This window comes from Thalassophryne amazonica, chromosome 15 (assembly GCF_902500255.1).
Source record: "Thalassophryne amazonica chromosome 15, fThaAma1.1, whole genome shotgun sequence".
Classification (NCBI taxonomy): Eukaryota; Metazoa; Chordata; class Actinopteri; order Batrachoidiformes; family Batrachoididae; genus Thalassophryne; species Thalassophryne amazonica.
In genome coordinates, this window is record NC_047117.1 from 19,691,337 (window position 1) to 19,718,503 (window position 27,167).

General features: G+C 39.7%; 1 protein-coding gene across 4 annotated transcripts in view; it reads left to right on the forward strand.

Moving 5' to 3' along the window:
- The window catches only part of fbxw7 (F-box and WD repeat domain containing 7), a 204,298-nt gene that overhangs the window by 147,261 nt on the left and 29,870 nt on the right, over window positions 1–27,167 (forward strand). For 3 of the 4 annotated variants that reach the window (XM_034188291.1, XM_034188290.1, XM_034188292.1), the window contains 2 exons: window positions 18,688–18,770; window positions 26,569–26,710. In XM_034188291.1, coding sequence (XP_034044182.1) covers window positions 18,688–18,770; window positions 26,569–26,710 — 225 coding nt within the window. Of the gene's footprint in view, window positions 1–12,351; window positions 12,859–18,687; window positions 18,771–26,568; window positions 26,711–27,167 lie in introns of those variants that run through there. The other variant, XM_034188293.1, reaches the window with a different exon arrangement.

The following is a 27,167-nucleotide window of genomic DNA, read 5'->3' on the forward strand; positions in this document are numbered from 1 at the left end:
GTGTCACCAAGACACACAAACCCATGTTGAAAACACACACTCTGACTGTTTGTAGGGATATTACCCCAGCACATCTATTGACTGTCTGAGGGTGCGTTCTCATTTTCAGTGTGCAGCCAGTGTATAATAATTATATTCTAAGTACTTCACTGGGCAACTCATTGCACATGCTTGGGAGTCACATTTTTAAATAATTACCAATAACTGTACATACTGACCTCTGTCCTCTGTTTATTTTCTATGAATGCCATTTGTAGCACAAGGGTCATACCAGTGTTTCTTGCTTTATTTTATTTTTTTAGCCAGACCTCATCAAATGGGGGTGTTTTAGTTGTGTGGGTGGCTGTAGGTTTTTGTAATTCCGTTCCATTCAGATGATGCTATTACTGTGTTTTGCAAAATGCCATGATGCACTGTTTCCTTATTCATCAAACCTCCCCCCACACACACTGCATCTGTTCGATCTGGAATGGGGCTCACCCTTAACCATTTTAGAGAATCTATTGAGAGGACAGCCCTTAGCCCTCATTTTTCCGCAGAGAGGACAGTTGCACAATGACATGGCCTGTTTAGTGATGCATCACTGCTCAAGAAGTATTTGTTTCCTTCAAGTTCAGCACCACACATTAAACATTTGTTCAAGAAGGCAGTAATCTCCTGTTCTGTGGCTTTTCTCCCATCGACATCTGTGGATTTAGAATAGAAAGGCACTTAAATCTGTCTAAATTTTCCAGTCTGTATTAAGCAAACCCTTACCAAAAAATAGTAAGTATATAAAAGTAAACTAGAAGTATACTTGAAACATGCTTGCATATACTACTTTTTGGTAAGGGAATACCTGAGGCATCTAAGATTTTTCAAATTAAACATGCTGTTTAATTATTATTTCATACTTTTAAATATATTTTAAAGACATGCCAGCCAGGCCCCTATCCTTGTAACAAAGGAGACTGTTGCAGAAAGGGTCAGCTTCCTTGCGAGTCATGACTGGTGTGGTGTTGAGGTGTCATTAGTGTCACTCAGGTCCCACTTTAGGGCAGCTCAGTGGGCACATGGAATGTTCTCTTTCTCAGTAATGATGACCAATTACACTGTTTTTTGAGGGACCTTGGAAAGCTGCACATTGCAGTCACAGTGCTTTATTCATGTTTGTGCACCTGGAAGTGACCAGATTTCAGTATATGGGTCCACCTACAGACGAGCCCCGTTAACTCGCGTGAGTTAGCGGGGCTTAGCTGTATCTTTGGTCTGTTCATTCCAATGGCTGATCTACCCTAGTATGTTGTTTGATATTTCCCATTTTATTTTGGGTTTATTTTTGTAAGTTCACACACTGCTCTTGAAACATTAAAGCAGATGGAGCAGATGTCTGGCGCACTCCTCTCATGTGAGGTTGCTTAAACATGTCCTTTTCTGCGCTTTCAGATCTGAGAAGCAGAACTTAGGTATTGATAAGTGTGAGGTAAGTTTCTGGGGAGGCTTGTTAATGCTTTACCAGCCGGCAGAAGAGTAGCGACAAAGGAGGCCATGGCCTATTCAAAGGCCACAGTACAACTCCTCCTGCATGCCAAGCATTCCAGTAGGCTGTATAAAGGTTGGGCTAGCTAAAAGGAATGAAGGACTTTCTCATGACAGCTATCTTTAAATACACAGCTCCAACCATTCTTTCAGGTGCATGAAACGTGCACTGATTAAAATACTTTGTAATAAAGTGAGAAAAGACAAAAATCTCTCTGCACATGCTATATTTGTTTATATAAAATTTTTATTCTGTCCTGGCTTTTCCTGTGCTATATTCATTCACACTTTTGTTTTTGTAGTATTTAAATTCCTGCTTTATAGATATTTACATTAAATGTCACAGAATGCACTGGTTACAGTTGTGTTGGATTTCATTTGTGTGTGCAGTCCATAAAGAATGATGAACATGTATATTTATGAACTGAAGAACTACATTATTAATCAACTATGGATTCTATGGCATGGAGACGGTTGGGTGAATGTTTCTGTGTAGGCTCTCAGTTGTCCAGGTGGTTTCCATAGTAGAGAAGCTTGAATCTTCGACTGGACTGGGTTGCTTGACGCGAGGACGTTTTGCTTCAAATCGCAGAAGCTTCCTCAGCTAAAATTCTTCTCTGGTGGTCAGAAGTCTTGACTCTTAACTGCAAGAGTCAAGACAGAAGTCAGACCACCAGAGCAAGAATTTTAGCTGAGGAAGCTTCTGCAATTTGAAGTGAAACGTCCTCGCGTCAAGCAACCCATTCGTCAGACCACCAGAGCAAGAATTTTAGCTGAGGAAGCTTCTGCAATTTGAAGTGAAACGTCCTCGCGTCAAGCAACCCATTCGAGTCGAAAATTCAAGCTTCTCTACTACGGTTGGGTGAATGCATGGTGTACACCCCAAAATGTGACTTAAAAATGAAAATTACAGTAGACACAAGTGCAATATGTTAAATGAAAGCTGCTGTTCTGTAGATTTCAGAAATATATACATCAAAAATATTAAAAGGCTTTTCTTTCTTAGCCAAGAGTGCAAGAGGAATGGCATCTTCTGAGTCAGACATGGTGACTAAGCTGCTTCAGTGACCTGGAAATACCAATTATATACATTAAATACCAATTTCAAAGATGTTCTGTGATATAAACCAAGTAATTTAAAATAAAGACAATTATTAGTGTTATCAAAGATTTTTCTTTTTTTTTTTTTGGAACACTTTATTCAAAAGGGCAACTCCATATTCAATTACAACATAAAATTAATATAACAAATCGAACAGAGTGACTCAGCAAATTCTAGGACGGTATTCCATCCCATTGAAAGTAAAAGGGGTATATCCTAAAATATATTTTACTTTATCTACAACTGGTAAAAAAAAAAAAAGGAAAACACACAATTCCGGTGAGGAACCCTGAGCAAGTATAATTATGCCCAACCAAAGTAAATAATGACAGGGGTCCACCTATCCAAAAACAAATCCATATTCAAATGAAGCTTTGCTGTAATTTTTTCCATTAGATATACGTTTTTTAATCCATCACGCCATTGAGGGTGAGTGGGAGGTAGTGCTTTTAACCAAGATCTCGTTATCATTTTCTTTGCTACCAATAAACAAATGTGGAGCAATTGAGCTTCCCTTTTTGTCAAACCACCCCTTGGGGTCAGCCTTATAATGTAATATTTTGGATCCAGCGGCAAATTAAAATTTAGGATGGCTCGGATCTCTGCCTGGATCCCTAGCCAATATGGTTTCAAGGCCGGGCAGTCCCAAAAAATATGCAAATAATCCCCAATTTGTTTGCAATCCCTCCAGCACAGATTAGTTTTACTATTATCATTATTAAAAGTATTTGATGGTGTCCTAAAAAATCTTAACTTAATTTTCCAATTGAACTCCTTCCAAATCAGACTGCTAGTAATTTTATGGCATCTTTCACACACCTCTTCCCATTCTTCATCCTCAATAATTGTGTTTGCCTCTAACTCCCACTTCCCCTACACTTCCAGTGAGTTATCAGACAGTTGAGAATGTAAATATTTATACATGTTCGATATTATTTTAACTTTACTTTTTTCTTCAGTCACCTTAATTAATATTTGTTCAATTGGTATAGGCAGTTGTTTCAAAGCGTCCCATTCTGCACATGACACTAAATAGTCTCGTAATTGTAAAGAACCTAAACCAAATTTGTCCTGCAACTGTTTAAAAGATTTTAATATTCCTCCATCAAACATCTAATGGATAGTTATCAAACCCCTTTCCACCCACCCCTTAAATCCAGAGTCTAATTTATTAGGTAAAAAATCAGCAATCCTAGTGATTTTAAGTGCCCGTGAGGTTGTTAAAGGTGCATTGATTCTCTTCCTCACCTGTGTCCATACTCGTGTACACACAATCCACTCATTTTTTATTTTCAAATCTCTCCATTTCTTTTGTTCTAAAAAAAGGTACGGTCTCTAATGAAACAATTTGAGAAGCATGGTTTTCTAGTTTTATCCAGTTTGTTTCCTCATCCTGCAATACCCATTCTACTAACCCACGCATCTGTGCATCCCATTAATACAATTTCAAATTAGGCAAACCAAGACCCCCATTTTTTTTTTTTTTGGGACTACATAATAGTTTCAGCCGAACTCGAGGTTTTTTCCTTTGCCAAATGAATAAAGAAATAATTTTGTCCAACCTTTTAAAAGTAGAGGATGGAATCCAAATAGGGAGGGCCTGGAACAAATATAACAACCGAGGAAGGAGATTCATCCTAACTGTTTCTATTCTCCCGATTAGGGATAAGGGTAGAATTTCCCAGCGGACCAGGTCAGTTTTTATTGACAAAAACAATTTCCCAATATAATTTCTCTATATAATTGTGAGGTTTGTGGTGTAACCATTATGCCTAAATACTTAAATCCTTGGGTGGGCCAATTAAACAAAGCAACTTTATCCAAATCTAGCGGCCTATCACCCACCAACATCATTGCTTGCGACATTGTCTCATTGACCTTATAACCTGATATCATTCCAAAGTCCCCCAGACAATCCATAAGTGCTGAGACAGATGTCTGCAGGTTGGTAATATACAGTATCACATCATCCGCATAGAGCGAAATCTTGTACTCTACTCCACCCACCGATACTCCCGGTATATTGTCATTATCTTGAATCATTTCCGCCAGTGGTTCTATGCTTATAGCAAATAATAAAGGAGAAAGTGGGCACCCCTGTCTAGTTCCTCTTTTCAGTCTGAAAGGTTCAGAACAATGTCCATTTACTCGTACTTTTGATGTGGGTTCTGTATACAACACTCTAATCCAGTCAATAAAATCTGAGTGAAATCCCATTTTTCCCAATGTATTCTCCAAATACAGCCAATCCACCCTATCAAATGCTTTCTCAGCATCTAAGCTGAGAAGGATTGAAGGTTCCTGTTTCTGTTTTGCTGTGGACATAATGTTTAGTGTTCTTCTTATATTATTTATTCCCAGGCGACCAGGTATAAACCCTGTTTGATCGGACTTAATTATTCTGTTAATGCACTTTTGAATTCTTTTAGCCAGTATTGTTGTTAGAATTTTTACATCACAGCACAACAAACTAATTGGCCTGTATGAGGAACAGACTGTGGGATCCTTTCCCTCCTTGGGGATTACTGATATCGCCTGAGACCAAGATTTTGCTGGGTCTTTTTTAACTAAGGCGTAATTATATACCCTTTGTAAAAGGGGTGTGACTTCATCTAGAAAGTGTTTATAAAATTCCCCCGGATAGCCATCCATACCTGGTGACTTATTATTTTTCAAATTTATTATTTCCTCTATTTCCCTTTTTGTTATTGGCTCTCTCATGGCTTTGGCTTCAGTCTCTGTCAATTTCGATAACTTAATTTTTCCCAATAGGTTTTCAATTTTCTCTGCTTTGTTGTCTATTTCAGGTGAGTCATATAGTGCCTCATAATAAACTGAAAATGCCTCGGCTATATCTTTAGGGTGTGATACAACTTTTCCTGAAAAAGTGTTCATTATCCTAGCCACTGTACGGTTTGCCTGCATTTTGCGTAACTGAAACGCCAGTAGCCTACTGGCCCTATTTCCGGACTCATAGTATCTCTGATTAGCAAACCGCAAGGCCCCCTCCGCCTTATATGTCAATAACTTGTTCAGTGCCTGTCTGTCTAGGGTTAGAGATTTCAAGATATTTTCATTATTTGTCTTTTTATGCTCTTTCTCTAGATCAGCTATACAGTCTTCTAATCTTTTCTGTTCTTTCTCACTGTCTTTCCTTATTTTAGATGAAAGAGCAATCCATTTCCCCCTTAACACCACTTTCGCAGCTTTCCATAAAGTAGAGACTGAAACTTCTCCATTATGTTCCATATAGTCCCTCCATTCCTGCTTTATCTTCTGAACTACATCTGGATCGTTCAAGAGTGAGACGTTCAGTCTCCAAGGTTTCATTTTTCTGTCGTTCTCTAACCTTATTGACATCACTATTGGAGCATGGTCTGATATTGTTATGGGATCTATGTGACAGTTCACAATAGTATAAGAATCCTTTCTCAATACACAAAACAAATCAATTCTGGAGTAGCTATTATGGACCTTAGAAAAAAAGTGTAGTCTCTCTCCTTCGGGTGTTTGTACCGCCATACATCTACTAAGCCTAACTCTTCTACCATATCGCGCAAAACTTTTGCTTTCCTCAAAAAATATCCTTGCTCGAACGGTTGTTTATCTAACTTCTGATTCAATACACAGTTAAAATCCCCCCCTACTATTAAGTATCCCTCCCCATGCTTAGTTAAAATTGTTGAAATTTCTTTAAAGAATCCTGTGTCATCTTCATTCGGCGCATATAAATTTAAAATTGTTGTCCTAATTTCCCCAATTGTCCCCACGACCATTGCTATCTTCATATGTTCTTTCAACGATAAGCCCCAGAGTTTTATGGCACAGAACAGCCACCCCTCTTTTACTACCCTTTTCACAAGCAGAACTAAATACTTGGCCGACCCAGTCCCTCTTGAGTTTCTTGTGTTCCTTGTCATTGAGGTGGGTCTCCTGAAGTAAAGCAATTGAGCAATTTAACCTCTTCAACTGTGACATAATTTTCTTCCTTTTTATAGGATGATTGACCCCATTTATGTTATAACTAACAATGTTTATACTGTCCATAGCTAGCATTTATACCAACAATTAAAAAAAAAGGCAAACATTATCTTTTGCAAAGAGCTGCTGAACCTTGATAACAAACAAGAAATCACACCAAAAAAATCTTATATAGACTTCCAAAAATCCAGTAGGTAGCCCATGAGAACTGAACAAATAAACCTTAACCAAAAGGGCTTCCCACTCCCGATGACTCTTGGGCAGAGAGCCATAGCTCTCCGGGCTGGTTGCACTGAGTGCTGTAGCGACGATCATCCAGGAAACACGTCGCATTAGAGTTTATCAAAATAAACAGATTTCTGTCCCCTCACCCCTGCAAAGACCCCTGTCCACAAAATATAGTATAGTCACAAGATCATAGCCGAAAACAAATCTGTCCCTTGCAATTACGCAATAAATGAGATATTAACTTGTTACAATCAGTCCCTACAAATAGCCAATTTTACTTCTGCTGTGGTCACCGTTTTTACTCAGAACCTGTGAGCCTGGAATCTTCATTGCCTCCGCAGATTAGCGATCTTATTTCTGCTGGGATAAGTTGTTGGTTCTTTCTCCGCCCGCTCCAAGTTGTCCACCCGTCCCGAACCAGCTCCCTCTCCAGTACATCCCGCTCCTCCATCACTGCCTCCACGCCCAGCTCTCTGAGTTGACTGTGCCTCCAGTAGTGAGGGGAACTGCTTGACACCCTTGTCCAAAAAGATTCTCAGCTGGGCTGGGTAGGGTGACTGGGCTTTGATGTTCTTCTCTTTCAGCTTTTTTATTACCTCTCGAACCTTTTTCCTCTTCCTCTGCACCTCAGCGGCGTAATCTTGATCAAAGTAGATCTTGTGACCCTGGAACTCCGCATTTCGTTGCTTCCATTCCTGCTGCAACACTGACTGTTTCACTTTAAAGTTCAGAAAACGAACTATGATTGACCGCGGGGCCGTGGCAGCATCTTTGGGCTTAGGCCCAGGGCTCTGTGTGCACTTTCCAGTTTGATCTCCGTACCTTCTTGTAACTCCAGCGAGTTGTACAAAAAATCAGTTACAAACTTCATCATGTCATCTTTCTCAGCCCCTTCTGGTATACCATAGAGCCTTATGTTGTTACGACGGAGTCTGTTTTCCATGTCATCGCATTTAACAGCGAGGTTAGCTTCTCGTTTTAGCAGGTAGCTCAGTGCCTTCTCATGCTGCGTACATCTGTCCTCGACAGCACTCACTCTTTCCTCCGTGTCCCCCAGCCTCTTATCAAGCCCCGCAGTTTGTTGTTTTAAATCATCCATAGTGGATTCCAGCCTTGAAAGAGAAGTCTTTAAATCACCAAAAGAGTTTTTATTTTCCTGTCGGAGCTTGCGAAGCTCCGATAGCATCTCGGGCTCAGTAGTAGCCTCCCCAGTATTTTTCAATGGCATAGCCTCGGCTAACGTTAGCTGCTTGGGGCCAGCTTTATCGTCCTCATTTTTTCCTCCTCTCGTGTCTTTTCGCGTTGTTTTTTGAGTCGAACTCATGGCTGAAATTACCTTGTCTTGTGGTCCTGTGCTCATTTATCTGTTCTTAATTTTTAGTCGGCTATTTTAATGGGTCAGTCGAAGCTGAGAAATTAGCTGTCTGTCTTGGCCATGACGTAGGCGGAAGTCTCGATTTTTCTTTCTTTTAAACTAAACTAAGTTCGTTAAGCTATTTTTTGATTAATTGTATTGAGAATATGCATGTATCATTGTGTCAAATTCTTTAAATACACCATTTTATTAATAAATTTTGGTCTCCAAGCCATTTTTGTTGGCATATTAAACAAAATAAATAACTAAAAATAGGCATACTACCAGCTCTGCTTTTCTAACTAGCAAACTTTCATAAGTATGATGCAGATTCCTCATAAAATATGTAAGGAATACTATATTTTTGACTAAATAAATGCTTGAATATCAGTCAGAAGGCAATTTGCACTTTTATGTTGACGTAATGTACAGACATTTAGGCTTGCACTGCACTCCTGTGTATTTACAAAATAACTGTAGTTTTCACGTTTCAATTGTACAAGGAGAGAGTATTTACTAAACTTCACTTGTTTTGTTTTTTTTCTCCTTCATAAAAGCCATAAAAATGATCCAAAAACAGTGGTTTGTGTAATGGACAGACATTTGAACAGGTATCTTAGAACTGGCTTTTTGGTGAATAATTTATAAATTAATTGCTTTTTTTTTCCTATTGATTTTATTAAACAAACAGGAGACCATGTTTTCACCCAGTTCTGTCATGAGGCTAGCTATATCTGTCTGTGTTACCAGACACTGCTGTACCTCTTCTCAATAAATGAGTCTGTCACCATTGTTAAAAGTAAATCAATATCTGGTTTGTCCTTGTCACTGTGGCAAATAAAAAAAACAACTGTTTTCTTTTATATTTTAACATTAAATGAATGAATCATTAAACATGTGCATACAGATGCAGATACAGATTCTTTGTCATTGTAACAATTACAACGAAAGGTAAGGTGCAAGCCTTTCAAGTGTAAATATAAACCTGAGTAAATCATGCGCAGACTTGAAAGGTCTGGGGAAGAAAATAAAATAAACATAAAATTTAACAGAATGGAGAAAGATATATTCAGAACACAAATTAAAAAGAGAAAAAAAATATAAGAATGTAGTAGCATGTAGACTGCTTACTGTTACACACTTGAAACTGTTCAGTAGGAATGGCATTGTTACAGTTAAGTGGCAAATGCTTTGGTCTATTATTTACCACTTTTTTTGCTTTCATATATGTATAAACAAATAATGACTTTTTTCAACTCAGTTCAACTCCGCTTTGCCTCGTTGAATGGAACATTTCATCTTTTACCTCATGAAATATTCTTACCATTGAACAAATGAAGAAAACATTATTTGTTTTATATAACGACTAATAATTTTACATTTTATTAATTTATAAACAAGACAAAAGGGACTTGCATTTTGGTGTGCATCACTGGTCCTTTGACATCAGGAGGTTTCAAACACTCCAACACAAATTTTATATACCAATCCAATCCAAAATTGTTCTCGGTCATCTTGCAAAATCAGTCAGATCGTTCAAAAACAATCCTGACAATGTAGTCCAAAGCTGATGCCATGCACTGACTTCTTTGTGTACACTGCCGTCTGCTTCTCTCAGTCCAGCGAAAATTTGCGATAGAAATTTTTCGAACTCCTCATCCAACAGCGGTTCTACTTCACCTAGAGACATCCCAGATGGCATGGCGTAGTGGATTTGTTTTTCTTTTGTGTTAAGAGAATGAGCAGCATAAATAAGCTGCTAATCGCTGTAGCCGTTAGTGTGCGTGTGCGGTGGTCGAAGCGTGCAATGGTACAGATCATATGAAATCAAATTTGCATGCTAAATGGAACCAAAATTGCACACTATGGAGCACAATGGCAAATGGGATGAATGATTGATATCATGTCACATACAAATCATCAATTAAATGACAAGCATCTATTCAGCCGCTATAGAAAAACAAAAAGTATCTTCCTTTGATGCATTATGCAGCCACTGCTGACTCCTGGACAGCTAAATTTAGGGAGACAAGCAAACTAATATTAAGCGGGGTAGGCAACACTTGGCTACGGAGTCCATCCATCAAGTGTCACAGGACGCATTGGTCTGGGCAAACTGCAAAGCACATAATTTGATAAGTGTAACTGAGTTTATTTTACTGGCACAGGTAATGCAATATTGTGATTAAGGATGATGTGTACCCAAATATGGCTCCATGGAGTAAGCCATATTCCAGTTAAATATACTTTTGAGATGTTTTTCAGATCAACTATCATTATTAATATGTCTATAAGCAAAACGTTCTATCAAAGTGATAATTCTCTTATCAAGTGGATAACAAGATATGCTGAATATATATATATATATATATATATATATATATATATATATATATATATATATATATATATATATATCTCAGTACAGGACATAAGCATCCAGGAATTTATAGTAGTCTAATATTGTTTGACTACGAATCACTGGTGGGCACAGCTAACTTGAGTTAGCTTCAGTTACCACTAATCTGCCAATGTGAAAAGTTTAGTGATAATGCTAAACCACAAACATACTTAACTAATGCAACTGATAACCACTAACTTTTATGAACTTAACTTTGTCTCTCCCCCCCCCACCACCATGAAAATAGAATTTTAATATGCTGAAGCATAAACATGTAGGTTCCCAAAAAGTTTATCATGCCAAGATCAGATGATGATTATCAAGATATTCATAAATAATTGAATGACAAAATGTAATTAAACACTACTTTTAATATAGTTTATTCTTCACAAGGCATAAAGTAGCAGGGGCGGTGGCCAAGTGATTAGTGCGCTAGGTTTCGGTGCGTAAGGTTCCCAGTTCAAATCCCACCCCTGCCACATTTCTCCATGTAACGCGGCGTAAAACCTGTGCCAATTCAACATGCAGAGCCACCTCAGATCTGCTGTGGCGACCCTGAGTGAAAACAAGGGAGCAGCCAAAGGGACTTACTTACTATTCACAGTGCATAAAGTATTAAATAAGAAATATATTTAAAAAACCAAATAATTTTAATTAAATTAATGCATTTACTCTCCCTCCTGCTTCTGAACCTGCTCCAGGTGATGCTTGTTGCTGTCACATATTATGCCACTTTCTCTTATTGGATTAGTGTAGGAGCTGCAACACGAACAAATACAATTATAGTGTGTACAAATGTTTTTGGCCGTTAAACATTATTTAAGAAAATGTTAGCTGTCTTAAGATTAGCAGAACACGTTTTTATTTTTTAAATGCAAGTTATAGTCTAGAAAATGTGGTATTCTTACATTGGCACATGTTTATGCATGTAGTTGTTTGGGGTTTGATTTTTTTTTTCCCCCCCTCATATTGTAGAGGTTTGTTTTCACTTGTTTTTAAGGCCATAATTTCAGAAAATATTAATATGAAGAAGCCAGAATTATTTTATTTAGTTAATGTCATAAAAATTAAAATGTGTAAAAATTCAAGAGGCAACAAACTTACTGTGCTGCATAAACTATTTTTTTTTTGCAATTTACAATTACTGACAGCATTGCTGGTAAGAATATTCAGTTTCTATTGGGACTATTTTCAGTGCACAGCATCTGCTTTAAATAAACTGATTTGTGCAACTTTACAACGAGTGCAGGGTTGAATATAAGATAGTATATTACAGAAAGTATACCTAGCTCTGTGTATTTCTTCAGGCATAGTTGTTTCACTAATGTGCTGACAGGTACAGTGTAGGTTACTGGAGTTAGTTTGAGCATATTGTGGATTTGTAATTATTGGTGCTACTGCCCCCTTCATCCTCATGGATTAAATTCTGGGAAGTCTCCCTACTTGGTTTTTTTGCTGATTAAAAAAAAAAAGGGAAAAAAAAAAGACAAGAAAAAGTGAGCTGTGGCATGGTGGAAAAAGGGGTTTTATGGTGTGTTTTGTGACCCCTTGCACCCTTACTGTGTTATGAAGCAGATTAGTGAGGGAAGCCACCAAGACAGCTGTGGCGCTTTGCGCCCCCCTGTGAAATTGTGCGTAAAATAAAAAGTTGAAGGGCTATGTGGTGCAGTGCTTGGGTGGGGCAGCAGCTGAATGTGGCATTTTGGTTCTGCAACAAGTGTTGGTTCGCTTTTCCGGGAGGATAATAAGGCTTGTGTCCCGGTGCTCCGCTGGAGGAGGATGCGCTGAGCACGGTGCGCCTTGGACTGCACCATTCCATCCTTCTCCGCCGGGGAGGCTGTAATCCGATGCTGTTCGGAGGAGCCGTCGTGCAAGAGGAGGGCACTGCTCTGACGCTCCCTCTCCACTCCTCCCCGTTTCTCCCTCACCTCCTCCTCGTCTTCCCTGCTCGGCGGGTGCACAAGCCTCCGGGATCGTTGCGGCGTCGCATTGTTTTTCGGAGCCCCGTTTTCAGTCAGCGCGACGCGGCGGAGCTCTCCTGCCGGGGTGGGAATCTACGGCGCGCGCGTCAGTCGGCTCGGTGACGTGCGCTCGAGCATGTCCACATCAGAGCCGCCGTCGGATTTACCTGCGAGTCAGAGCGACCTCCCCGCCGCGCGCACCGAGCTGGACTTCACCGCCGGTCACTGAAAGAGGAGCGAGGAAAGAGGAAACCCCCCACCGCGGATCGCCACCATGGGGTTCTACGGCACTTTAAAGATGATTTTCTACAAAGTGAGTATGATCCGCGCCTCCTCTGGCGTGTCGCCCTCCGTGCCTTTGACGTGCCTCTCTGGGCACATCGTGCGGCCACTGCAGAGGATGCACAGCGGCGTGGCAGACCCCAGAGACGCGCCTTTAAGCGCCAGGGCCTTCGTGTCAGCGCAAATATCACCTTCACACTAACTTCAGCTGGTCACACAGACGGGATTTGTAAATGAGCCGCCCCAGCTTCCGATCAAATGTACAGCGCACTTTGAGGATCGTTTAAAGATGCGATTGTGTGCAGCTGTTGACATGTTTGTTGCGTTAGTGAGTCGCCCCTCTGACTATCCCATTCTGCGTTTGTGCTCTGTGCACCTGCACGTCACACTGGTTATGAGTGTGGTGGTTCCTACCTGCGTGACACTGTCACTGATGCACTGTAATAATCCATATGTGGCAGCTGTGGTGATATTCATAATGCATGCAGGTTTTTGTCTTTTTTACATGAATGCAGGTGGATGGAGCCGCAGTCCTTCCTAGTTTGCAGGATTATGATGAGCACATTATGCAGTGGTGCTTATTTGGCACTGACCAAACCGCTGCTGTGATGCATGTGAGGGTTGCCTGTTGAAGGAGCCTGCTCCTGACAGGGTGCTGTGCCCACCTCAGGCCCCAGTCACAGATAATGGGTCACTATGTCAGGCGGTGTGACGGAGACGGTCCTTTGGGTTATTATGCTCCAACGATGCTCACTTCATAGGAAAGATGAAGTACAAACAAAAATGGAAAAGTGAATCCACTGTGAAGTGTATGAAATAACAACCAGATTGATTTTTCTGTAATCATTCTGAATCTTAAATGGAACCTAGAATGTAGAAATTCCATGTTCTGGGTTATTTTTTGCATCGCTGTGGTAGTAGATGTGTCCTGTCTGCAGCATATCAGTAGTTTCTCACTCTTATTTTCTGCCTATAAAGCCAGAAATTGAAATTTTAAGATGAACTAATTTTAATTGCACAATCAACTGCCCTTTTCTGGTTGCTTTGAAGTTGTCACCCTGTCAAATCCTGACACTTGGTTTGTTTTCATATCAAACATTTCAGGTTCTCCTGAGCAGTTGACTGACACGGTTGATGGTCTTCAGAGCTCGATGCAGCATCTGAAGCATAGAATTTTTTTTCAGATGGCTGATACAGTGTGATGCTGTGTTCACTGAAATGAATCGGCACGTTATACAAGAGTAATTGCTGTCTTTAAAATGTCATTAACGCTGCATCCATCTGCTGTGCCTTTAGTCAGATAAGAACTCCAGAGGACGGGCGACTGATTAGTATTGATTTACAAACGTGGCATTCCCTTCTGGTGTCCAGTTACCTTTTCCCAGGCTGAAACTCAAGAGGGTGGTTATGCTTTTTGACGCCCACATATAGTCTGAGGTTTTCACTTTGCTTCTTCACATATACGCCGTCAAAGCTAGCATTCGCCTTTCTTGCGCGCGCACACACACACCCAGTTGCTCCCTAGCTACTGAACTGCCATTGCAGTGAGATCACGGTTTTCAAGAACAAGAGTAGAGTTTTAATAACCTGGAATAACTTATGAAACCCTGTTCAAATTCTTATCCCTATTATGTCTGTCTGCCAGGTTGGTAAACCTGCATGTCTCCAAAGACTTCAAACATTTTTGTAGCACTTACAGGATTCTCACCACTTACTTTGTGTTATTTCTAAATCCAAAGCCCTACATCGTCTAATAATTTCACCATGGACAAGGACGTGATCTGAGAGCATAAATGTTCACTAATCCTGAATTTTGATTTCAGTTGTACTTTTGGCTTCCAACATTTACAAAATTAACATAATCGCGCTAAGATTGTTTTGTCGCATCTTGTTTTGCAGTGATTCTGTCCTGTTGCTATGTGTGATAAGTCCAGGCATCAATCTCCGGTGTGTCTGTGTGCGTGTGTGCAGATGGCCACTGCTAGCGTCAACCGCCGCTAGGGTAGCGGCTGACCACTAACTGCTGGACTGGATATTCTTTGTCTGTTCTAAGCATTTTATTTGAAATATCTGAGATAATGCGGCTTATTGTGTTCTTAATTGTGCTAGAGGACCATCTAAGAAGTTGGTGCTCTAGTATTTACATTGATTGAAATTTTAGGAATTAATTTGTATGCTAGCACAATTTGCACTAACAGGTATTGATAGCTTTGTGATGTTGTCTTCACTGATTGAACTATAATTGCCGAGGCAATATGCTTTTTATCGTTTTTAATAGCCAAACCCACCGCCCAGTCCTCAAACATCTTCATGAATCAAATACCCAAACTACAGCTACTGTCTTAGCCTTAGTTTGCGTGGTAACTTCATGATGGAACGGCCTGTTTGGTCTCATTTGTCCCAGTCTTGCCCACGATCCACCTCTTTATCCATTTATTCATTCAGTATGTTTCTGAGTGAAGGTTTGATTCTCTCACTAGCAGTCACACCTGATTCTAATCCATAAGCAATACAACATTCATTAGCCATCCAGCAGGTGGCAGTACAAAGGTAAATAAAACTTGCTTTTTGGTTGCTGGTGCATCAAATTTCACCCTATGCAAAAGGGCTTGCCCTCATTAGATGTTCATGTAATGTTATGACTTACATTATGGTAGCATTTATTGTTTTTGAGTTATTGTGTTAACAAACGAGTGTATAGACTCAATCATTTATCTATTTGCTCGCTGGGCTTTAGAGTTCATAGATGGGTTTGTTGTCCTCCAGCATCTCTGATTTTGTATGGTAACAATTTTTCATGTCTTTACTTCAAACAATTTTTCCTAGGCCTGTATCTATTGTTTCTAAAATTATGTTCCACTGTTGTTTTTTCCCCACTTGTTTTTGTGCGATTGATTGAGCATTTAATAGAAAAACAGATGTATCACATTACATTTATTTTAGCTAAATTCTACATGAGGAATGAAAGTGGGCTGCGCTCAGCCTTAAATCAGGTCAGCTACATTTTTATTTTGTTCACAGCAGCAGAAAGTATGTCTTAACATGCTTATAAATTGCTCAGGTCAAACACAGCAATAGCTGCAGTTTTATTTATTCTTGCTGAAATACAGCTATGAACACTTTTTCCATTGTTGGCTAATTATAGCTGAGTTCGGGCCACTGTTGTTTGGACCTCTGTCATTTGGTGCTATACAAATGAATTGAATATTTCACATTATAGAGGAAAATGATTTAACTATTGTTTTGGGTAAAATTTAATTTTATCTGCAGGTTAATGCTGATGATGCATATGAGGTTAGTAGGGGTGTGCAAAAACAATCAGATCCATATGTAGATACACGGGCTATGTTACGATTCAGGGATGATAGTTTTTATTATAAAACAATTTGGTTCGATATGATTCAGTTTGGTGTGAGACATTTCTTTTAGTATAGACATTTGTTTTCCATGATTAATTAGAATAAGCCAAAAGTGGCATTGCTTACATTTAAATGCATATGTTATGAAAAACTAGGGAGCTTCTTCAGGTTTTATGTTACTGTGCCCGCACATTGGCAGCTGTTTTTAGCCAGTTAGCATAGCATGAATAGCATAGCATGGCGTTGGTGTTCTGAATCAGTATGACAGTATTAACAAATTGTGACTTGAGCATAAAGTTCAAATGGATACATTTACTGTTTAGATCACTTAGCATAGTGAAAACATATTAATACACACATGGCTTTAGTTATTTTACTTATTCGTGTTGATCCATAAAATTATTTCAGCTCAGAAAAGTTATTTAAAACAAATCCCAGACATGGATATCTACCAAAATGTTAGGTGTTTGTATTAATAACACATTAACAGAATTTTAACCAAAAAGACGAGGAACTGTTCTGATGTAATAATGACTCAATGCTTTCATAACTGTAGCCTTTCTCTTTATACATCTTTGAGACTTTTTAGCACCAAAATATTTTCACACAGTGAAAAAAGAAAATCACAAATCATTGGTCAGTCCAGCTCAGTCTGATGTCCAGTGGTCACCAAACCCATAGTACAGGTTGATACAGTACTAGTACACATGCCGCTATGAACCCTGCTGTAGCAGTCTGTCAACTGGTCTTATTAAATGTTCTTTATCATTTTCAAAGCTGACATTCACATTATCATTCCCTGTTTGTAACACTTGCAATAAAATATATATATATATATATATATATATATATAAAAATATGTATGTATGTATGTGTAAATTTTTTTTTTCACATGCTGTTTAAGGTTCATCTTTTGTCTGATATTTTGCGTGCCATTCCCACCACTCGATATAGTCCTGGGGCTGAAAATGCTGGCAGGACAAATGTGCATGTACACACAAACCAAATTATAGTGATAAACAAAAACACATATCTTGTAGAGGAGAGACGTGTAATCATGTCACAGTGGAGCCACTGAGTATAGAGCTTTGTTTTTCTGGTCTACAAGTGCATACATGCCCTCAAAGGGGTGGGATGATTTGCTGCACCACGAGTAATGACAATCTTATGATAATGTGATATGCTTCAGTGCAAGAATAGATCACTTTTGGGCACAGTAATATCTCTGTTGTCTGTCCAGCACCATATGATTTGTACAAGGCAGCAAAGTCTAAGAAAGCAGCAGAGACGGTCCGTCTCAGCGGATAATCATGGCTTTAATTCAGGTCGGCCGTGATGAAGTATCACTAAGCTTTCTCTTAATCATGCCACATATTTAATTAATCAAGGAATAAAGTCAGACTGTGGCACCGTGCGTTTTAGTTTGACCAGACTCCTTAAATCAGTGGTTGGCTGAATTGCTCTTGAGGAATTGTCGATTGGATGGCGATCACTTATATGTGTGGTGAGAACATTTCCTGCGGGATGAGGAAAACTGGCTTGCCCATGTTTTTTTGTTTTGTTTTGGGTTTTTTTACACAGAGACCTCTTGTTGGCACAGTAGGGTTGGTGGTAACAGGGATTTGGGTTTGTGTGAATGAACAGGTATTGAAGAGCAGGCAGCTCTGAATAGGAACCTCCAGCCTGGGGCTGTTGTTGTTTTCTTCTACTTTTACTACCTCTACTATCATTATATAAAACATTAATGCCAGAGAAGGAACTCTCTGTCCTCCCAGAACATGTTTTCCTGCTCTATGTTTGCATGAACATGCTGAGTGCAATACGAAATCGTATATTTGGGTGTGAATGACTGTTAGCTTATGGCTATCATGGGATGTCCTGTTCACTGGTATTCTCTCTCTCTTCTTGTGGCTGTTAAGTGGAAGATAATCAGAATCAAACATCACTGTGGAATGAGCACTCGCTTTATTTTATCCTTCCGTCTTATTCTTTTCAGGAGTCTCATCCACATCACTTCTACCTATCTTTGTTATGTAATGAGTTACCTTAATGGCGTTTAGTTTGCACAAATCTGTTGTAATGCAGCTGCACAATTGTGGGTTTATGATGCTGAATGTGAGGTGTAATCTTAAAAGATTGTAACTTCTAACCAAAGTATTTCCTGGATTTTTTTTTTTTTCTTCAAGCCAACCATGACCCACGGTTTCTCATATTTTACCGCATTTTTTTTCCCCCTGGAAAACATTGGCATCTTATTTGCAGTTGAGGTGTATTGTGCTCCGTGTCATTAAGAAAGTCAGGGATGAGGATACAGGAAAAAAGATATTTGAGAGACCTGCCTTCTCCAGACTAATTCTGACTGTATTCATCTGTACATTTTTATTATTCTTTACTTCTTAGATAAAGCAGTAATTAAGTTTCTGATTTGGGTTTAAATGAGTTTTTTCGAGTGTTTTCCTGTGATGATTTGTCATATTTCTTGTGTCTTCTGTCTTGTTCAGATGAAGAGAAAATTGGACCATGGCCCAGAGGTCCGATCTTTCCCTTCTGGAAAAAAGCCCTGCAAAGGCCCGGAGTACCCAAGGTAAAGAGACCAATAATCCACCCATAAGTCTTTTCAGTTCCTCACCGTAGACACACCTACTCTCAATTCTGCTTTTTTTTTCTGCGCTGCAGCAGCATGCTTTTTTTATCCTCACATACTTGAGGGGGAAAATGAATGGGTGGAATTAAAATTTACAAATCTTTACCTCCATCTCCACATCCACACATTCATTCATTCATAACACAATTCAACTAAATAATGCTGAATGTATTTTCAAAATACACCAAAACGCCACACAATGATGCCTGAAATTATTGTGTATTTGCAGCATCCAGTCAGCAGTCCCAGATGTTCCTCCAGCTCTGAATATTTAATGGCTTGTGTTCATGTGTAGTCACATTAAAATTCAGTCTGAACACAGCCACTTGACTGTAAATGTTGCCATGTAGCTGGCCCTATGTCAGCCTCTCGTCCCATTAAAACTGAATCAATAATGAAAGCGATACCAGCTTACCATTTTGCTGTCAGCAAGTAGATTCTGAAGCATTGAAGGTGTCCACTGTACGGGCAGCGCTGGCTGCCCTCACGTTAGAAGAGTACACACATCCTTTCAAGTCCTGTGCTGCTGTTTTTTTTAATCTACTTGCAACAGGGAAATTGGAAAATGGAACCAAAATCTGCATACTTTGATGTCTCCAAGTTAAAATTCTGTCTTGGGAGCACTTTTTCAAGCAAAAGGGCAGCACGGTGGCTTAGTGGTTAGCACTGTTGCCTCACAGCGAGAAGGCCACGGGTATGATTCCCACCTGGCCTTTCTGTGCGGAGTTTGCATGTTCTCCCCGTGTTTGCGTGGGTTCTGTCAGGGTTCTCCGGCTTCCTCCCATATCCAGAGACAACAGGTTAGGTGGTGGATTGGAAACTTTAAATTGTCCGTAGGTATGCATGCGGGTGTGACTGTGTTTGTTTGTCTATATATGGCCCTGCGACAGACTGGTGTCCTGTCCAGGGTGTACCCCGCCTCACGCTGTATGACTGCTGGGATAGGCTCCAGCCTCCCCACAACCCTTAATTGGACTATGCGTTTGAAGATCAATCAATCAATCAATTTTTTTTTTATATAGCGCCAAATCACAACAAACAGTTGCCCCCAAGGCACCTTATATTGTAAGGCAAGGCCATATAATAATTATGTAAAACCCCAACGGTCAAAACGACCCCCTGTGAGCAAGCACTTGGCTACAGTGGGAAGGAAAAACTCCCTTTTAACAGGAAGAAACCTCCAGCAGAACCAGGCTCAGGGAGGGGCAGTCTTCTGCTGGGACTGGTTGGGGCTGAGGGAGAGAACCAGGAAAAAGACATGCTGTGGAGGGGAGCAGAGATCGATCACTAATGATTAAATGCAGAGTGGTGCATACAGAGCAAAAGAGAAAGAAACAGTGCATCGTGGGAACCCCCCAGCAGTCTACGTCTATAGCAGCATAACTATAACTATAACTAACTATAAGCTTTAGCAAAAAGGAAAGTTTTAAGCCTAATCTTAAAAGTAGAGAGGGTGTCTGTCTCCCTGATCTGAATTGGGAGCTGGTTCCACAGGAGAGGAGCCTGAAAGCTGAAGGCTCTGCCTCCCATTCTACTCTTACAAACCCTAGGAACTACAAGTAAGCCTGCATTCTGAGAGCGAAGCGCTCTATTGGGGTGATATGGTACTACGAGGTCCCTAAGATAAGATGGGACCTGATTATTCAAAACCTTATAAGTAAGAAGAAGAATTTTAAATTCTATTCTAGAGTTAACAGGAAGCCAATGAAGAGAGGCCAATATGGGTGAGATATGCTCTCTCCTTCTGGTCCCCGTTAGTACTCTAGCTGCAGCATTTTGAATTAACTGAAGGCTTTTTAGGGAACTTTTAGGACAACCTGATAATAATGAATTACAATAGTCCAGCCTAGAGGAAATAAATGCATGAATTAGTTTTTCAGCATCACTCTGAGACAAGACCTTTCTAATTTTAGAGATATTGCGTAAATGCAAAAAAGCAGTCCTACATATTTGTTTAATATGCGCTTTGAATGACATATCCTGATCAAAAATGACTCCAAGATTTCTCACAGTATTACTATAGGTCAGGGTAATGCCATCCAGAGTAAGGATCTGATTAGACACCATGTTTCTAAGATTTGTGGGGCCAAGTACAATAACTTCAGTTTTATCTGAGTTTAAAAGCAGGAAATTAGAGGTCATCCATGTCTTTATGTCTGTAAGACAATCCTGCAGTTTAGCTAATTGGTGTGTGTCCTCTGGCTTCATGGATAGATAAAGCTGGGTATCATCTGCGTAACAATGAAAATTTAAACAATACCATCTAATAATACTGCCTAAGGGAAGCATGTATAAAGTGAATAAAATTGGTCCTAGCACAGAACCTTATGGAACTCCATAATTAACTTTAGTCTGTGAAGAAGATTCCCCATTTACATGAACAAATTGTAATCTATTAGATAAATATGATTCAAACCACCGCAGCGCAGTGCCTTTAATACCTATGGCATGCTCTAATCTCTGTAATAAAATTTTATGGTCAACAGTATCAAAAACAGCACTGAGGTCTAACAGAACAAGCACAGAGATGAGTCCACTGTCCGAGGCCATAAGAAGATCATTTGTAACCTTCACTAATGCTGTTTCTGTACTATGATGAATTCTAAAACCTGACTGAAACTCTTCAAATAGACCATTCCTCTGCAGATGATCAGTTAGCTGTTTTACAACTACCCTTTCAAGAATTTTTGAGAGAAAAGGAAGGTTGGAGATTGGCCTATAATTAGCTAAGATAGCTGGGTCAAGTGATGGCTTTTTAAGTAATGGTTTAATTACTGCCACCTTAAAAGCCTGTGGTACATAGCCAACTAACAAAGATAGATTGATCATATTTAAGATCGAAGCATTAAATAATGGTAGGGCTTCCTTGAGCAGCCTGGTAGGAATGGGGTCTAATAAACATGTTGATGGTTTGGATGAAGTAACTAATGAAAATAACTCAGACAGAACAATTGGAGAGAAAGAGTCTAACCAAATACCGGCATCACTGAAAGCAGCCAAAGATAACGATACATCTTTGGGATGGTTATGAGTAATTTTTTCTCTAATAGTTAAAATTTTGTTAGCAAAGAAAGTCATGAAGTCATTACTAGTTAAAGTTAATGGAATACTCAGCTCAATAGAGCTCTGACTCTTTGTCAGCCTGGCTACAGTGCTGAAAAGAAACCTGGGGTTGTTCTTATTTTCTTCAATTAGTGATGAGTAGAAAGATGTCCTAGCTTTACGGAGGGCTTTTTTATAGAGCAACAGACTCTTTTTCCAGGCTAAGTGAAGATCTTCTAAATTAGTGAGACGCCATTTCCTCTCCAACTTACGGGTTATCTGCTTTAAGCTACGAGTTTGTGAGTTATACCACGGAGTCAGGCACTTCTGATTTAAAGCTCTCTTTTTCAGAGGAGCTACAGCATCCAAAGTTGTCTTCAATGAGGATGTAAAACTATTGACGAGATACTCTATCTCACTTACAGAGTTTAGGTAGCTACTCTGCACTGTGTTGTTATATGGCATTAGAGAACATAAAGAAGGAATCATATCCTTAAACCTAGTTACAGCGCTTTCTGAAAGACTTCTAGTGTAATGAAACTTATTCCCCACTGCTGGGTAGTCCATCAGAGTAAATGTAAATGTTATTAAGAAATGATCAGACAGAAGGGAGTTTTCAGGGAATACTGTTAAGTCTTCTATTTCCATACCATAAGTCAGAACAAGATCTAAGATATGATTAAAGTGGTGGGTGGACTCATTTACATTTTGAGCAAAGCCAATTGAGTCTAATAATAGATTAAATGCAGTGTTGAGGCTGTCATTCTCAGCATCTGTGTGGATGTTAAAATCGCCCACTATAATTATCTTATCTGAGCTAAGCACTAAGTCAGACAAAAGGTCTGAAAATTCACAGAGAAACTCACAGTAACGACCAGGTGGACGATAGATAATAACAAATAAAACTGGTTTTTGGGACTTCCAATTTGGATGGACAAGACTAAGAGTCAAGCTTTCAAATGAATTAAAGCTCTGTCTGGGTTTTTGATTAATTAATAAGCTGGAATGGAAGATTGCTGCTAATCCTCCGCCCCAGCCCGTGCTACGAGCATTCTGACAGTTAGTGTGACTCGGGGGTGTTGACTCATTTAAACTAACATATTCATCCTGCTGTAACCAGGTTTCTGTAAGGCAGAATAAATCAATATGTTGATCAATTATTATATCATTTACCAACAGGGACTTAGAAGAGAGAGACCTAATGTTTAATAGACCACATTTAACTGTTTTAGTCTGTGGTGCAGTTGAAGGTGCTATATTATTTTTTCTTTTTGAATTTTTATGCTTAAATAGATTTTTGCTGGTTGTTGGTGGTCTGGGAGCAGGCACTGTCTCTACAGGGATGGGGTAATGAGGGGATGGCAGGGGGAGAGAAGCTGCAGAGAGGTGTGTAAGACTACAACTCTGCTTCCTGGTCCCAACCCTGGATAGTCACGGTTTGGAGGATTTAAGAAAATTGGCCAGATTTCTAGAAATGAGAGCTGCTCCATCCAAAGTGGGATGGATGCCGTCTCTCCTAACAAGACCAGGTTTTCCCCAGAAGCTTTGCCAATTATCTATGAAGCCCACCTCATTTTTTGGACACCACTCAGACAGCCAGCAATTCAGGGAGAACATGCGGCTAAACATGTCACTCCCGGTCCGATTGGGGAGGGGCCCAGAGAAAAATACAGAGTCCGACATTGTTTTTGCAAAGTTACACACCGATTCAATGTTAATTTTAGTGACGTCCGATTGGCGTAACCGGGTGTCATTACTGCCGACATGAATTACAATCTTACCAAATTTACGCTTAGCCTTAACCAGCAGTTTCAAATTTCCTTCAGTGTCGCCTGCTCTGGCCCCCGGAAGACAATGACTATGGTTGCTGGTGTCGCTAACTTCACATTTCTCAAAACAGAGTCGCCAATAACCAGAGTTTGATCCTCGGCGGGTGTGTCGCAGAGTGGGAAAAAACGGAAATGTGAACGGGTTGGCGGTGTACACGGGGCTTCTGTTTAGAACTACGCTTCCTCCTCACAGTCACCCAGTCAGCCTGCTTTCCCGGCTGCTCGGGATCTGCCAGGGGGGAACTAACGGCGGCTAAGCTACCTTGGTCCGCACCGACTACAGGGGCCTGGCTAGCTGTAGAATTTTCCACAGTGCGGAGCCGAGTCTCCAATTCGCCCAGCCTGGCCTCCAAAGCTACGAATAAGCTACACTTATTACAAGTACCATTACTGCTAAAGGAGGCCGAGGAATAACTAAACATTTCACACCCAGAGGAGAAAAGTGCGGGAGAGACAGGAGAAGCCGCCATGCTAAACCGGCTAAGAGCTAGTAGCTGCGCTAAGCTAGCGGATTCCTAAAAACACGCAAAGTGAATAATGTGTAAATAATTTAGAGGTGATCCAGCAGAAGGAGTGCTTTAGTTAAGGCACGTGAAGATTACACTGTGAAACAAATCGTAATCTAGATAACTAGATCAATCTAACTGCGCAGATTAAACAGCTAACAGATACAGAAAAACACCGCTGTGCTCCGGAACAGGAAGTGATACAATACCGCAGTGAGAGCCAACCACCAGTAGAGGTGGTTGGCTCTCACTGATGTGTGTGAAGTATTTGGGGGGAAAATTCTGTGTATGCAGTATACTTTTATATCACACACATAAACCATGATATGAAAATGCTACTATTGTTTAGTATGCTTGTGAAATTTATAGATATTTTTAATAGTTTTTAAATTAGGTTTCATTTTCTGTTTCGCATAACTTAACTGATAAGATGTCTTTGTAACTTAAATTTATGACAAATACAAGAAAAGAATTTTGCAGTTGATAAGGGGAGTAAAGGATGTCTTGCATGAGGTGTTATGTGCAAAAGCTAGGGATAGGGTGACTAGTCATAATAGTCAACTACGACTAGCTACCATCTAACGAGTTGACTATTTTTTATTACTTGACTAGTTGACAGCCATTTATTAAGTTCATTTAACTCTTAAAAGAATAGACCTGCTGCAGCTGCCACCACTCTCTTCACTCAGTGAATAAAGTGTGTGAACCTTGGCAGGTGAATTAGTCGGCTCAAATGGGTAGTCTACGCTTAGTAAATGGATGCAGGTATTGTCTTCATGCTAATGCTATTTTTTAATTTGTGATTTTGTGGTTATATTTGTTCAAATTAGTGTCACATTTGAGTTTCACCATGAAAATTCGAAATTGGTTTAATTCATTCATTGTCAAATTTAGTTGTCGAGTATTCAATGACTAATGGTACCCAACTAGTTGAATAATGATTTTCATTAGTTGTCCCAACCCTAGCAAAAACCTCAGAGGGCATTCCTGTGGAAGTACAGAGCTGATGTTTAATGATGACTTCAAATCCTGCACATTAGACAGTGCCATCATGAAACCAGTGAATTGGCCCCGAGTCCCTTTGCTGTTGGTGCTTATCAACCAGTTTCCACAGTGTGAAGCAGATTAGAGTGTACAACTCTCACGGGATGGGATGGCAGTCTGCTAGACATTACTTCTCCAGCACACCCCAGGACCATTTACATTTGGTGGTCAATGCAAAAGAAATGTGTTGTCCAAGGACACCCACAGATGCTGTTACTGGAAATGGAACCCACATCTACATGTGGGTTGCCCAGCTCCATATCCCACTGGCCTGCTTGCTGTACCATTAAGAATCCCTACACAGTAAATTTTGTGGAGTAAAATATCCTCTGCCAGGATAACATTTGGTCCCAGTCCAAATAGAGTTAAATATACTCTATAGAGTGAAATCAGCTCTACCGTCTTGTCAAATCACATTATTCAACTCCAATAAGAGTCATTCACACCATGATAGAGTTGATTTTACACTGTGATAGAATTGATTAAGCACAATGATAGAGTATATTAATAACTCTCTTTGGACTGGGACCAAATATTATCCTGGCAGAGTATATTTTACTCTGCAAAATTTACTGTGTACTATCAAACTGTCTTCTGTTGTAATTTAAATGTGCAAGTACAGGCATGTCCACAGTAACCAGTGTTTCTTTGAGTTGAGACGACAGTGTATTCTGACAAAAAAAGCTTTTAAACCTACCATCTCTGGTTCTCAAGACCAGGCACCTAAGTGGCTCTACTCTTCTTTTGTAAGATATTTAGATATACTTTAGTATACACTAGTAGAGTTCTACCTTAGAATTGGTATGTATAATAGAAGATATACCTTACTGAATTTTCATTTACTCCAAACACTTGCCTTTCTTCTAATATAACTCTGTAGGCTTATCTCTGTATATTTGCACCCTGTCTCAAGTGCTGTCCTCTTATTCCAAGCGTCTCATATAGATAGAAAACTGTCTTTAAAGTCAGATTTGTGGTACCCTCCTGCATGGTGTATTACATGGCCTTCTGTAATTTTTGCTCACTTTGTTCAGTTTGGTTACTACAACTGCTGCTTCACATTGTACTGTTAGCTTCGATAAACATACTGATTCTGACTGAAAGTTGAAGGCAGACGACAACTGAACTTTTCCGTAATATCTGCAAAATGTGCTTATTCTCTAGTGTGTGTGATGCCAGTTTTTTTTTTCCTGAATGTTTCTTATTAGAAATCCTGCGTTCACATCCTGAGTTTTATATCTGTAGTAGACTTTCTGACTACAAACACCTTGTTCCTTTAGCAGTTTTAAGGTCTCTTGTCCTTCCCGTAAATTGCAGCCCGACAGGAATTGTTCCTTGTCCAGCTACTCCCACCACATTTGGTCACATTCGAACAGCTAATGGTCAGGGGCAGCAGAGACGACGCATCACCTCAATTCAGCCACCCACGGGTCTCCAAGAATGGCTCCGAACATTTCAAGTGAGTTCTTATATTAATGTTAGTTTTCTTGTGACTCTTTTGTGTTTCGCCTCTTCCAAAGCGACTCTAAAAACTTGAGCAAAAGCTTATGAAAAAGCAGATGTTTCCAATCAGTATTCACTTACTCTCAAAGCTAATTGCTGCCTTGTTGTTCTGGCCCACCACATTACCACAGGCAGTGTAGCCTTGAATTGGAATTAGCCCTACCTGTTAACACTGAAAAGCACACTTATGGTATTCTTAAACAGATGTTACAGTCTATGTCTACTATAAAGGATGGAAAGTTACTGCAGCATTGTTTATGCTAATTATGGATGCGGGTCATCTTAGAAATAATATTGGTCAACGATGCCAAATCCTGAATGATGGATTTAATAACTCACTGGATCATGCCTAGAGAAATGCACCACATGTCCAAAATGTTGTTGTTGTAGTAGTAGTAGTAGTAGTAACGTTT